General features: G+C 43.0%; 1 protein-coding gene across 1 annotated transcript in view; it reads left to right on the top strand.

Annotated features, from left to right (window-relative positions):
• Positions 1-13,462, top strand: part of LOC144931682 (myomesin-2-like) — a 98,802-nt gene that overhangs the window by 21,730 nt on the left and 63,610 nt on the right. Inside the window, exons 9-11 of the mRNA XM_078855829.1 lie at positions 5,494-5,655; positions 8,327-8,468; positions 10,938-11,128. Coding sequence (XP_078711955.1) covers positions 5,494-5,655; positions 8,327-8,468; positions 10,938-11,128 — 495 coding nt within the window. The remainder of the gene's footprint in view (positions 1-5,493; positions 5,656-8,326; positions 8,469-10,937; positions 11,129-13,462) is intronic.

The raw sequence follows: 13,462 nt of genomic DNA on the forward strand, positions 1-13,462 counted from the left end.
AATGCAAGAGTAATTTGGATATCACTGCATGAGTAAACATATTTCACATTGCATTTATGTATGTTGAACTTCTTTCGCACCGTACGTAGCCAACCGTAATCATTGGCGGTACGGGGGAAGGACAACAAAATAAACACTAAAAGTAGTTCTAAACACAAAAACTAAGTATGTATGCTCGTTCCTATTTAACGAAAATGTGTTTTGAACAAAGATTATAAATTATTAAAAAGCGACAGACCAATGCACTTTTTTTCTTGAAAAATATACTTTGACAACAACGACATAATAGTAATGTTTGATGAGTATTAATCTCATTTTAGACAATTTTCTATTGATATTTACCTTGGTGTATTTCTGGTACAGATCTGTTTCTATGAGAATAGTATGTGTAAGTTTTTCAAGTGACATACTGGTAAATTGTGCATTTCCAATGCATGAATCAATTGAAAGTTGTTTTTTTATGTGATGACTTCAATTGTGATTACTGACACATTACGTTTTGTTGAAGAGAATGCTTGGTACTGGTAATTAATTTGAGGGATCTACATTAGTTGAGCTCATGTATTATTATGCTTGAGGATGAGTCCTAATTATTGTGAGGTACTACTTTCATTTTTCCAGGGTTTGTCTCATGGTGTGATTAGGATGTGGTGCACATAATGACAATGTACCATACCCATATCTACAGGTTAGGTTTTTTTCCTTGGCATTACAGATATATGTGTAAACACACATAATGCAAAAACAAAAAAACATAAACGTCATAGCATACGGATACTTATACATACCCAGATTGCTCCGAGTTAAAAACAATCCACGTGGTCAAAAGGTTGCTTGGCACGAAGGGTGCAATTATTGACAGTGACATCCCTGGGTAGGATTCATTTTTTTAATTGCACCATAACAATTGTGATGCGCAGCAAACGCGGTGAAAATCCATTTTAATAATTGCAGAGGCTATCATTTGTGGAATGTGTAGTGACACTGAGAATGTGAAATAAAAGTTCTGGTATAGAACGATTGTATTACACACATGGCAAACTGCATGATGGATCACGCGTTATTCGCTATCTAATTGCATATTGCATACTGGAGCTTACCTGTCACCACCTCCATACTATCCGTCTCTAATTTTGTAGTGAGCTCATTTAAATAACCGTCCTAATAGTGTAATTGTAATTATGACAGTAGTCATGAGAATGATGAAGTCCTCTGCTCATGAGTCGTAACAATGATGAAACCAGTATACAATTATTATTCTTTGGGTCTTTCAGTAAAGCCACGTAGATAGAAGAAAAAGAATAATAATAAAAAATATCACGACGTTTCGATCGCAACACAAGCAAGCGGGAGAGCTACTGAGGCAGGAAAAAAATAAAAGAGCGTGAAAGCTGCTAAGGCAGGATGTTATAAAGGTTTGAGATGGGTGTAGCCAAAGGGTCATAAGCGAAGTAGGCGGGGCTAGAGATTAAATTTGCATGTAAATGTAAGATCAGAGAGCTGAGCTACCTCCACGACGACGCAGCTGTGAAGGTGGCCATTGTATTGTGATCCATTAGCATGTCAATTTAAGAAAAACGAAAACCACCGCCAAATCGAGGAAAACGAGCAACGGTGGCTGTGTTAGTGAGACATTTAGCCTGTTAATGTAAAGACATTTAACCTGGTAGATTAGCATGTCAATGTAAGAAAAACGAGAGCCATCACCACATCGAGGAAAACGAGCAACGGTGGCTGTGTTAGTGAGACATTTAGCCTGTTAATTTAAAGACATTTAACCTGGTAATGTAACTCAGAGAGTTGAAAATAACTGCTAACATCAGCAGGTAGGATGGAAACATCACAGCCAGTTATGACTTAAACTGGTTAATAACGTCCTTCCAATGATTGCACAGTTTGTACCCATCTTCTCGGTTGAAATTGTGTCTGTGTTTATATATCTGGATAGCTTCATGAACGAATCTTTGCTGATAGCCAGTGGGTTTGCAGAGTACCTTCATCTTGGAAAAATCCATTTCGTGTGTGCCCACAGCGTTAAAACAATTATCAGACACGACTGAGCTATTGGTCCTACCATATTTCAGATCTGCCTTATGTTCACGAACACGGTCCGAGACATGTCACTTAGTTTCCCCAATGTAACTACCAGAGGTGGGACAAAGTCATTGTTATGCAAGTCCAAGTCGAGTCGCAAGTCATCAAATTCATGACTCGAGTCTGACTCGAGTCCAAGTCACATGACTCGAGTCCACATCTTAGAGGTGGGACAAAGTCATTGTTATGCAAGTCCAAGTCGAGTCGCAAGTCATCAAATTCATGACTCGAGTCTGACTCGAGTCCAAGTCACATGACTCGAGTCCACACCTCTGGTAACTACTGCCGCAGACACAGCTTAGTTTGTAGACACCGGGGTATTGCATGTCAGGGATCACATCCTTCACAGATGGGATCATATCACAAATTGTATGTACTGTGTTGAATCGAGCCTGGATCTTGTGTTTGCTCGTGATTTTTGAAATCTTTTTGGTAACCCCTGCTATGTATGGCAAGGTGATGGTTTTGATTGGGTCCTCAGATGGTTCCTTCCCAATGGTTGGAGTGATAGCTTTACGAATTCTGGAGTCTGAATATCCATTCATCTTGAGGGCTTGGTGTATGTGCTCCAGTTCATTGGCTAAATGGTGATGGTCAGAAATACAATGAGCTCTATTGTGTAGAATTTTGATGAGGGGTATCTTCTGGGATGGATGGTGGTGGGAGTCAGGTTTTAGGTAGGCATCCGTATGGGTGGCTTTCCTGTAGACAGAGTGTCCCATTGAGCCATCTGGTCTCTTTTCGATTAAAACATCCAAGAATGGTAACTTGCCATCCTTTTCCACCTCTATGGTGAATTTGATGGCTGGGTGTATGGAATTGATGTGGTTGAAGAATTGGCCCAGAGCTGGTAGGCCATGTGGCCAGATGACGGACGTGTCATCTACATATCTCTTCCACAAGGAAGGACGTAGGGTGGATGCCTAGATGGCATCTGTCTCAAATTTTTCCATGAAAACATTGGCTACAACTGGAGAAAAGGGAGATCCCACTGGGGTACCTTCAACTTGTTTGTCGAATGTTCCATTCCAGGTGAAGTAAGTATTGGTGAGGCATTGTCTAACTAGGGCTGGTACATCAGCATTCAGTCCTTGTTGGACTAAATCTTCAATGATTGCAATGGTGTCAGGCACAGGAGCTTTGGTAAACAAAGATACTACATTGAAACTGACAAGCAAATCACCTGGAGATAGTGAGATGTCCTTAATTAAAGATACCAAGTGAGTTGAGTTAAGTACAGCTGAGGTGGTCTTACCAGTGAATTGTTGTAAGGTCTCAGACAGAAATCGGGCCAGTTTGTAGGTGGGTGAGTCAATGGTGGAGACAATAAGACGAAGGGGTGTACCTTCTTTATGGATTTTTGGTAAGCCATCAAATCTGGGTGGTCTAGCAGCAGAGGGTTTTAAAGAAATCCGCTTGGTTGGTTCGATTAAAGATGTTGAATCAGTGATGAAATTGTTGGTTTTCGTAACCAGGCGGTTGGTAGGATCTCTATTGATTTTGGCATAGCTGCCATCATTAAGTAGGTCCTGAATATTGTTATTGTATGTGGTTTTGTCCATGATGACAGTGGCATTGCCCTTGTCAGCTGAGAAGATGACTATGCCATCTCTCTTTTTAAGTTGAGAAAGCTCAAAGCGCTCATCCTTGCTGATATTGCTAATAGGTGTCTTAGCGTTTTGAGCTTTGCAGCGATTTCTGATCTTTCCACGTCTGCAGGAATGTCTCCCAAACCCTTAAGGGCTACGTCAACCTGGGCAATGATATAATCAACTGGGATGTGTTTAGGGATGACTGCGAAATTCAACCCTTTATCTTAAACCGATTTTAGGCTGTCAGAAATTGGGCTGTTGTCACCGTCTAACTTTTGAATGTGTGGATCTGGCTTCTTCTTGGAAAGGAGGTTGAACTTGGAAATTAGGTTATCTTTGCATTTAGCTGACATTGAGGTGGCTGAAGAGGCTGTCATTTTATCTAAATGGTCCCAATCACATGTAGACATTTTTTCTGTCAATGTTAAGTGTGATTGCAAGAGAGTCTTGTCTAAAATTTCTAGTTCAAATCGGATCAATCTTATTCTCTCTGAGATCAGGGCTAGGCTGGCCCTGAACAAGATCTGTTTAGCATTAGGAGAAGTGACAGCAGCAGATGTCAGTGGAAAGGCGATCGGTATTACCTTAGTGTCGTGGCATCTCTTCAGAAATGTGATCGACTCGATCAGATGAGCCTTCTTGTCTCGAAGTTTGTTAAAATATCTTATAGTTACGTGGAAAACGTCCCCGTAGAGGCGGATAAATCCTGACTTAAAGCCTTCGTGACTGCAGGAATTCAGATTCTTTGGGTCTTTGGTCAAGCCACTTAGATAGATAGAAACATGAAAAAAATATCACGACGTTTCGATCGCAACACAAGCAATCGTCATCAGGTGATAAAATATCGCAGGAGAGCTACTGAGGCAGGAAAAAATATAGCAGGAGAGCTGCTGAGGCAGGATGCTATAAAGGTTTGAGATGGGTGTAGCCCAAGGGTCGTAAGTGAAGTCGGCGGGGCTAGAGATGAAATTTGCATCGTGCGGTTTGCTGCTGAAGGGACATACATGTGTATATATTAACCCTCACAATTATTTATTTATAGAGTAATTTTTTTTCACGGAGTACGTGCAAATGAGAGGCATACTTACTGTGCAGATAAATAAGTGGCCTTGGGCAGAACGCATCGCAAGAAGGGATGGTCCAGGAAGAGAAAGTGGCGACAGAATGGCATCAGATAATATACCACCGTATAGATGGAGTGATAGCATCAATCCGTTCCCAGGAGTGAGATGGATTGTGGCATCGAAGGACCATAAAGGATGGCAACATTATGGGATTCAACAATGGATATGCAATGGCTGATGATGGTGATACATTTTGTTCAATGATGTATTATACAATTCGGATTAAAGTTCTGATTTGTATTATTGCATCATATCATTCAACGTGGCATCTTGATAATTGTAAATTATTGCACGTTGAATGCCAATTATAGCACTGAATGAGAAAAGTTCGCAAAATAATACATCTCTGCAGTGAACAATTAAACAAATAACGTCGGAAGAACAATAACGTGTCATGGAATGCTTTTCAAAAAATACTGTGTTTGCATGTGTGCGTACAAGCGTGTTTATGTGATATTGAGGGTATGCAGGGGATCTTTGTCTTTGTGCGCACACGTGTGTGTGAGCAGTAGTGCAGGCGTGGTTCTGGCTACCCACACCCCGTGGTATACCGTGCCGGCCTTTATAGGTGCCACTCATCAAATCGCTTGTTTTAACAGTCTGTTTACAGGTTACACGGGGGGAGGGGGGGAGGGGGATCTTTGTCCTCCGTTCTCCTGTGTCGCTTCCTGTGCTGAATGTAGAGGCCCGCGTGGTGGACTCTCAGTGGGCGCAGACGTACTGGAGCGGAGAGAAGGCCACCCTGAGTCTGCCACACCTCCACAAGGACGACGAGGGCCTCTACACCTTGCGCGTCGTCTCTCGCGGATGCTCCCAGCAGCACAGCAGCTACCTCTTTGTGCGAGGTGATGACCCCCCCCCCACCGACTGCAGCAATCGGCATTGTCAAGAGCCGGGCTTGAACTGCGGTGTGGTGACTTAAATTATTAGCTCAGTTGGGGACGAGGGACGCGGTTGCGGCAATATGTTGGGTGGGGCCCCCGATATTTGATTTGTCTTACTGCTCTCATGAAATGAAAGTAAAATGTGGAATGTAAATGAAAGCATTTCCATAAAAACTGAAACAAATTTAAACCGTCTTTTAAATACCTGTCTGTAATTTTACACTGTTGTTGAAAACATAGTGGTTGTCAAGGGAGCCCCAACTCGTAGCTTTGGCCACCAGGGGTGGCAGGGCACCTCCTGCCCCCAAGCTCGTTATTCTACTGCCCTTGAATTTTAGACACCTTGTGCACTAACCCCACGACTTCCAGGCCTTGGAGCGTGACCCAAGGGATGCCATTCAAAACCCAGGAAGCAAGGGCAACAGAATGAGTAACACTATTATTTAACGTGGTGGCAAATATTGTCGTCATTATCATCAGACACGATCAATCCACTGATAGATGAAAGCACCCCCCAGGTCACCACCACCTCTCGCAATCCTGCCACTCCAACATTGGCTAAAACTCTCTGGCTGGATAGCCTGGTTAGAGTCCTGTCTGTGATAGAGGATGGAGGTGAGGGAGAGAGATCGAGGAGAGAGGTGAGGGACAGAGGAGGGAGGAAGAGATGGACAAGTGCGGCGAGAGAGTGAAAGAGCATGAAACAGAGAGGAAAGCAAGATAGCAAAACAGAAAGAGGACAGTGATAGATGAGGGAGCGGCAAGAGCGATCGAGAGGGGAAAGTGAAACGTGAGAATAAGGAGAGTGAGGGTGAGAGTAACGGGAGAGAGATAGGAGGTGGGAAGTGGGTGAGATATAGTGGAGGTAGGAGACAGAAAGGGTCGTGGTTCGGGTGTGTCGGTCATGGCCATGAGTTGACCACACTTCACCAAGCTGATCAGTGCGAGTTTTTGAAGGGAACGAAATTCATCTCGGCTATCTCGGAGTACCTGAGGGGTATGGGGTTCCCCTATCCACCACAGTGACTCAGGCCTACAAGGCTCTCAGGCCTCCTTACCCCAACAAGGCATTGCACCGTCAAGAAGGATAAATATCGTAACTTTCTTTTTTTAATTCACTATGAGAATGTATGTGGTACTGATCCTTTGGCAGAGGGTACCGAATCCCTTCCATTTCCACCAATGCTATGAGTCTGCTTCCCATCACCTCACAAAGGTCCACATGCTAGACATGGAATTTTTGTTCTGCTGTCGCGTTTATTGATTCGCCTCATTGTTTTGTCTTGTCAGTTTTGATTTATAATGGCCTCAAGGACTGCGCCATTTGTTTGATTTCTATTAATTCCCCAAAATAAAGCGCCTCTGCATTCAGCACCATCTGTGCTGTCAGTCAAACTTTCACCACGTTTATGATCATTATCGTCATTATTAACACTATGAATTTTTTTACATTTTACAATGAATTAATAATTGACAACTGTAAATTAATCATTGACAACTCACAATCATTGACATCTCACCTAGGACTATTAAGCATGGTAAATGAAAATAAGGACAATTTTCAACTAAAGTTGGCTAGCACATTGGGTCCAGATGACTGCCTTTTCGTGATGGGCCTTGGATTACGACCAGAAACACCAGCTGGCTGATTTGCCACAGGCTGCATCCACTAACAAAGCTCCACTTAAGCAAATGGATGAGACACAACAATGGTGTTAACCCAAGTAAGTCTTGAGCATGTGGCTTTTCAGGCTTGAGTAGCCTGACATGTGCAAGTGGGAGGTGGGGAGTCGGGGGAGGGCATGCATGTCGTACCCTGAGTCAAACCCGCTTCAAATGTAAACTCCAAAAGTAGTTTGCAAACGCGTGTGTGCATCAGTACTTTCGCCCAAGCAAACAGATAGGTGTGCTAAAAAAGCACACAAGGCTACCAGGGTGTTCACCCTACTCGCCCTCTCCAAATAATGCCTCCAATGTATAGTACAATTTAAGGATGAATGATAGCCACTTCAAAGTACAATGTCTCTGACTTGTTTTACGAAAGAAATGCTTGGATTTTGTTGAGTAATCTGTCGGCTAAGAGTGTCACAGTGTGTATAAATACTCTTTGGTTCATCGGTTAAGTGACGTAGGTAGAAAAATAAAATGAAAATAACGTATCACGACGTTTCGATCGCAACACAAGCGGGAAAAAAAATCCGGCAGTGGAACTGCTGAACCTATGTATAAAGATGTATAGTTTGCATTTAAAGGAATACCTTTCAAATGTATAATCATATTCAGACCAAACGTGGAGCAAAGTTCAGACTCAAATTTGTCAAGGAAAGCAATTGAGCCGATGCTGCTGAAAGAATGAAAACGTTGCTTTAATCATCCTCCTCTGTAAACCCAGCAATTTAAATAGGTGCACTGCAATTGGTCATTCGGCAGGTTGCGTGTGTTGTGATAAAATGTGGGCACTCTGATCTCTTCTCAGGAAGAGTAGGCCAAACACCCTCGGAAGATTCTCACTGTAGCTCCCTCTTTGTTGTGATGCTCTTCTGCCAGCAGCGGTGTGAGCAAGCGATTGCAGGGTTTCACCTCACGTGAAATTAAACTTGCTGGGCACACTTCCATCCCCCCCTTTGTGCAGATGGAAAGGCTGAGTTGGCCGGTGCCCCAGCTGCCGCCCTGGATGTCGAGTGTCAAGAATCAAACCGCAACTATGTCCTTCTCTCATGGAAGCCACCCAGTGCAGAGGGTGGCAGTCATGTGATCGGTTACTACATTGAGAGGTAAGAGAAAAGGCAACGCTGTGTCCTCTGTCATGTGTTTGAGAACATTTTACGTGATAAAAATAATAAGAACAGGTTGAACAGGTAGGCTTTCGTGACCAATATTATCCACAATAAAAGTGTTTTTGGGTTAGATCACGTGAATATGAATGTGTCGTTAAACCTGCTACCACCCGACACAGTCAATGTATAAGCTTGAAGCTGGTTGTAATTACCAGCGAAACGTCGTAAAGCAACACAGGTGTGGTTTACTCTCCAACACACCTCTGCGCTCAAGTAATAACCAATAGGCAGATTTAGTTTCAGTGACAAAGCTTACTAATTGGCTGTGTTGGGTGGTTGCGGGTTTAACAACACATTTACTAACCCAAAAAACCTTGACTGTGGGAAATAAGAATACACTTTACCGTTTCTCGCAATAAAATAGGTGTTAAGATGTTCAAACACCAAATTTATACCTATTACAAGGCATCAAGTCTGCAGTAGCCACACATACTTGTGGCAAAAAAATGCAAACAAACATGCCCTGATAAAAAAAATAATTGTCTTTGAAACTGATTGTCCTACACCAGATGCAGACTTTTTTATGGCCTTGTCTCGCCAGTGTTTGACCAGAGAACGCCCAAAAAGGCGAACGGTGCAAAGACAATGCAAGTATCAAAGTATTCATAGCTCGGGTTGAGCAGTTATATCTATGGGTCCTTTTTGGCAATGTCAACTGGCAAAAACGGTCCCAAAGATATAACATTTGTGTGCTCTTTGATCTGAGATTTCTTCTCAGCCCACACATTTTAAGTTATGGTCCACATCGAGAATGCACCGCGACCAGTTTATATATTTACATATTACGTGTTATTTCAATAATTATTGATGACATATCCCACACAGCTACGTACGGTGCGACATGAGTTCAACACACATACACAATGAGAACTGTTGAGAAAGGTGGGCTTGGGCAAAACACGTTACTCGAAATAACTGTGGCAGATGGGCAGTATAAATGACAAGGTGGCAACCAAAGCACGGAGCACCCTTGAGAGGACGTCAACCGGGGAGATAAAGTGATGATATAAATTTGTATGTGGGTGTGTTAGGGGGATTATCAAATGACAGAATCGTGAGAGATGGCCACGCCTTAGGGAAGCCAGCAGTGGATTGACCAAGGGCTTCCGATGATGAACAATTATGTTTTTAGCAACAAAATGCAATCGCTACTCTTAATCAAAGCTTGCCCCTTTTCACGTATAAATTCCACGTGTGGAATTGTGTTAAGCCAATGTTACAAGTAACACAGGCTCAGATTCTTTCAACTCCAATTTAACTTGTTTGTGTTTTTGTACTTACAATGCAAATTATTTTTGAAACAGAATTCCACTCACAATTTATAAAATGAGTGAAATTAATTTTAACGTATGCTGTTAATCTTTACTAAACGGTAGTCATGTTTTTTTCTCTCCATTTTTTCATCATCCATCCAATGGCATGACAGTCCACAAGCGTCTGGCAGCAGTCCTGCACTTTTGGCGATCACCATCAGATAGCATCTGCGCTGATCTATGCCATTCCTCTCTCTTCTCGTTCCTCTTCAACTGGACGAGTTATATTGTTTCTCTGTCATCCTCTACCTCTGCCCCCCTCATCTGGCATTGCCATTGCATTTGCTGTGTTCCTGTTTGCGTGGAATTCTTCTGACATGGCCATGCCATCTCAGTTTGCATTGCTCGATTTGTTTTTTGTACAGTATCGCTATTATTGTTAATCACAATGATTGATGTCTACTATTACACAGAAAAAAAATGTAGATAAAAGCAACTAGTTTAATGGGGGAAAACTATTTTAAACTATGAACAAAACTATTTCTATTTTACAAGATAAGGTCCACTGAGCTATATAGCTCACAAATGATAACTCAATGATGTGGCTTATCACGTGGAAATTTATAGCAGCCAAATCCTGTAAACGCATGTTAATAAATTTGGAGGGAAAAAATCAGAGGACCTGGAGAAAAATCCACGCGACCACGGGGAGAGAGCAGTACCAGATTATCCTAGTAGCAAAAGTAGCATATGCTACGTGCCCCGCACTTTTAAGGGCCCCGCGCTAAATGCTTTCAAGCTATCAATTCCGGTTCAGTGATTCTGCACTTGCTCTATTACTATAATACTCTACTGCCTTCAACTTTCATGAACGACTGGGTGTTTAGGGTTAGCGATTTGGCGTATTATCTGGCTGCATAGCAAATGAAAAAATACAATTACTTTACTATGCAAGTAAAAAAATTCGTGTTTTAATATTTATGGTTTTTAGGGCCCTTTTGTAACATATGCTACAGGCCCTGCACTAGCTTAATCCGGCCCTGGGAGAGAGAGCATGCAAACTGCAACAGGCGTCAGGGTCGGGATCGAACCCACGACTTCCATGTATACCAGACGACGTAGTTGACATCTCGCCCTTCTGTGCTGCCCACAGGTGTGAGGTGGGCACCAAGACCTGGGTGAAATGTAACGACGCGCCCGTCCGCTTCACGCGCCACCCCGTCGTGACGGGCCTCACCGAGGGGAAGTCGTACCAGTACCGTGTGCGTGCCATCAACAAGGCGGGCATGGGCGCCCCTTCACGTCCCACCGAGCCCATCCCCGCTGTCGACCCCGCCGACCTAGGTCAGACCCAGCGTCGCCCACGTGGCGATGTCAAATCGTGCACGGCGCTCGTAGGCTCCAAAAGGGATCGATGTAAACAGGCATGATCCTCTAACTTGTTTTGTCACTGCCCCCCCCCTGCCACCCCACCCCCCGCCACCCCCCCCCCCCCAAGTTAGAATTCCAATTGTGAGTGAAATGTCTATTCTAGATTACCACTTGACAGATAATTACCCGTGGAAAAGTTGTTTAAATAACGTTGTATCCACGCTCGGTGTTTTTCGACAGACAGATTTGCGGAGAAATCCTCCTGTTTCGTTCGTAAATAGAGGGATAGATGTGATGTCGTCACTTGTGAGAACATCACGTGCGAAGGCCGGGGGGTGGGGGGGGGTGTTAATGAATGCATATAAATTACAATAGGTATTCATTACCGGTTGGGTTATTGATGCTAATTGTAATTATTGGTGGAACGTCGTAGTCAGATTGTAAATATTGTGGATTTACTCTCCAACACACTGGTGTGCTGTGCTAGTAACGAATTAGCATGTTCTGTTTATGTGACAAACCTTGCTTATTGGCTGTGTCGGGTGGTGGCGAGTTTAACGGCACATTCATATTCACGTGAAAGGCTACGTGTTAAATTAACACATTATTTACTAAATAATTTACATAAATTGTAAAAGTAGAGTTCTGGTTCAAAATTTGATACATGTATGGTGAGCCTAATAATCAAGTTTAATCAATGAATTAATGTATCATTAAATACCTACCATCAACCCAACGTCTGCATTTAGAAACAGGCTCTAGTGCACTTATGTTGTGCATCTAATTGCAAAAGCACAGATATATATGACAATCATTAACGGAGTTAAGCAAGAGTAACTGTGCACCCGTTAACTAGACACGAGTGATTCTGTGTCATATTGGCTTGGTTAGGTCCATGAGGTAATGCTCCATGACAGGGCACTGTGCCCATGTGCGAGAGCTGGCGATTGAACTGAGGGAAGGGGAGAGTGAAAAATGAGCAGTCCCTCTCCGGCGCGGAGAGGATCGCTTGTGCAATGTGTTTGATGGCCTCAGCTGTCAGCCCGGTCAACGATGGCTGCAGAAAAGCGGAATTCCCTTGTGATTGTAAAGAACAAAACGGGTAAAATGAGAGCTGGTGCAATGGAATCAGCCATGAAAAAAGCCTGGGCCAAGGTCAGTTGATGATGTGTCCAGAGAAACATGGAAATTTCTTGTTCTTCATAGTTATCTGGCTGACAAATTTTCACATACCTGTGATGGATAGCACCACTTAAAATAAAGTGTCTTGGGGAAGCTTTGTTTAATTAATTACAGTCCACATACGAATTTAGGATGCCACACCTAGTATACAGGAGGTTGTTGGGTTCGATCCCGACCCTGACGCCTGTATATTTGGGGTTTGCATGTTTCTCTATCCGTGGTCAAGTGATCCTTATGGCGGTACCCCAGGGTACCAAATAACACAAAATGGCCGATGCAATTAAATATTTTATTTCTGGGACACTATTTTTTTCCAGGGGTGTACTTAACTCCGTGACTGGGGTACCAATCAATCCGAAATCAGTGCTACTCCGCGATGTTGAAACTCAGCGAGGACGATTGTGCCGAAACCCTCAATGCTCGCACGCACTGTAGTGGTGCATCGTGTACAGCTCGTCGAGATGAGTCGATTGCCGCATCGCCGACCATCAACAGGCTAAAAGTGACTGCATCACGGACATGATGCGAGAGCTGGGGTACTATGGTACCCCGGGATACCGCCATAAGGTTCAAGTGGATTTTTCTTCGGGTCCTCCGGTTTGTCCTTCCACATTGAGAATCAATATGCATTCAGACGATTTGGCTGCAATACATTTCCACGTGATAAGCCACTTTGTTGAGCCATCATTTGTGGCCAGGTTGCTTTTGAAGAAGTGCGATATGGTTCAGTGAGCAATACCTGGTAAAATAAAAAAAATAAGTTTAGTTTTTAGTTTTAGTTCCGAATTGAAAAATTGTCGCAATGAGGCTTACATCTTTAGATGTTGTGCAAGGAGACTGTGTGTAACATTGGGTGAAGGGACAGGGTGGAAGGGTAATGTGTGATAATTATCGACGTGCTTAATTGGAATAATACACGTTCAATCGCGTTGCTTTTCTTCTTCGTCTAGAATTTGTCAGCGCATCTTTAAAAAAAGTACAAGTTACGACCACATTGTGCAATTGATCTATTTGCTTCATTGAAATGTATCACAATGTGTCCGGGTTATGAATCTGCATCAATTTAATCCGTGTAGGGATTGTTCTCACATTATCGTATGTTCTTTAAGTAAATGCACGTGTTAA

The sequence above is a fragment of the Lampetra fluviatilis genome, chromosome 4, assembly GCF_964198595.1.
Source record: "Lampetra fluviatilis chromosome 4, kcLamFluv1.1, whole genome shotgun sequence".
In the NCBI taxonomy this organism is placed as follows: domain Eukaryota; kingdom Metazoa; phylum Chordata; class Hyperoartia; order Petromyzontiformes; family Petromyzontidae; genus Lampetra; species Lampetra fluviatilis.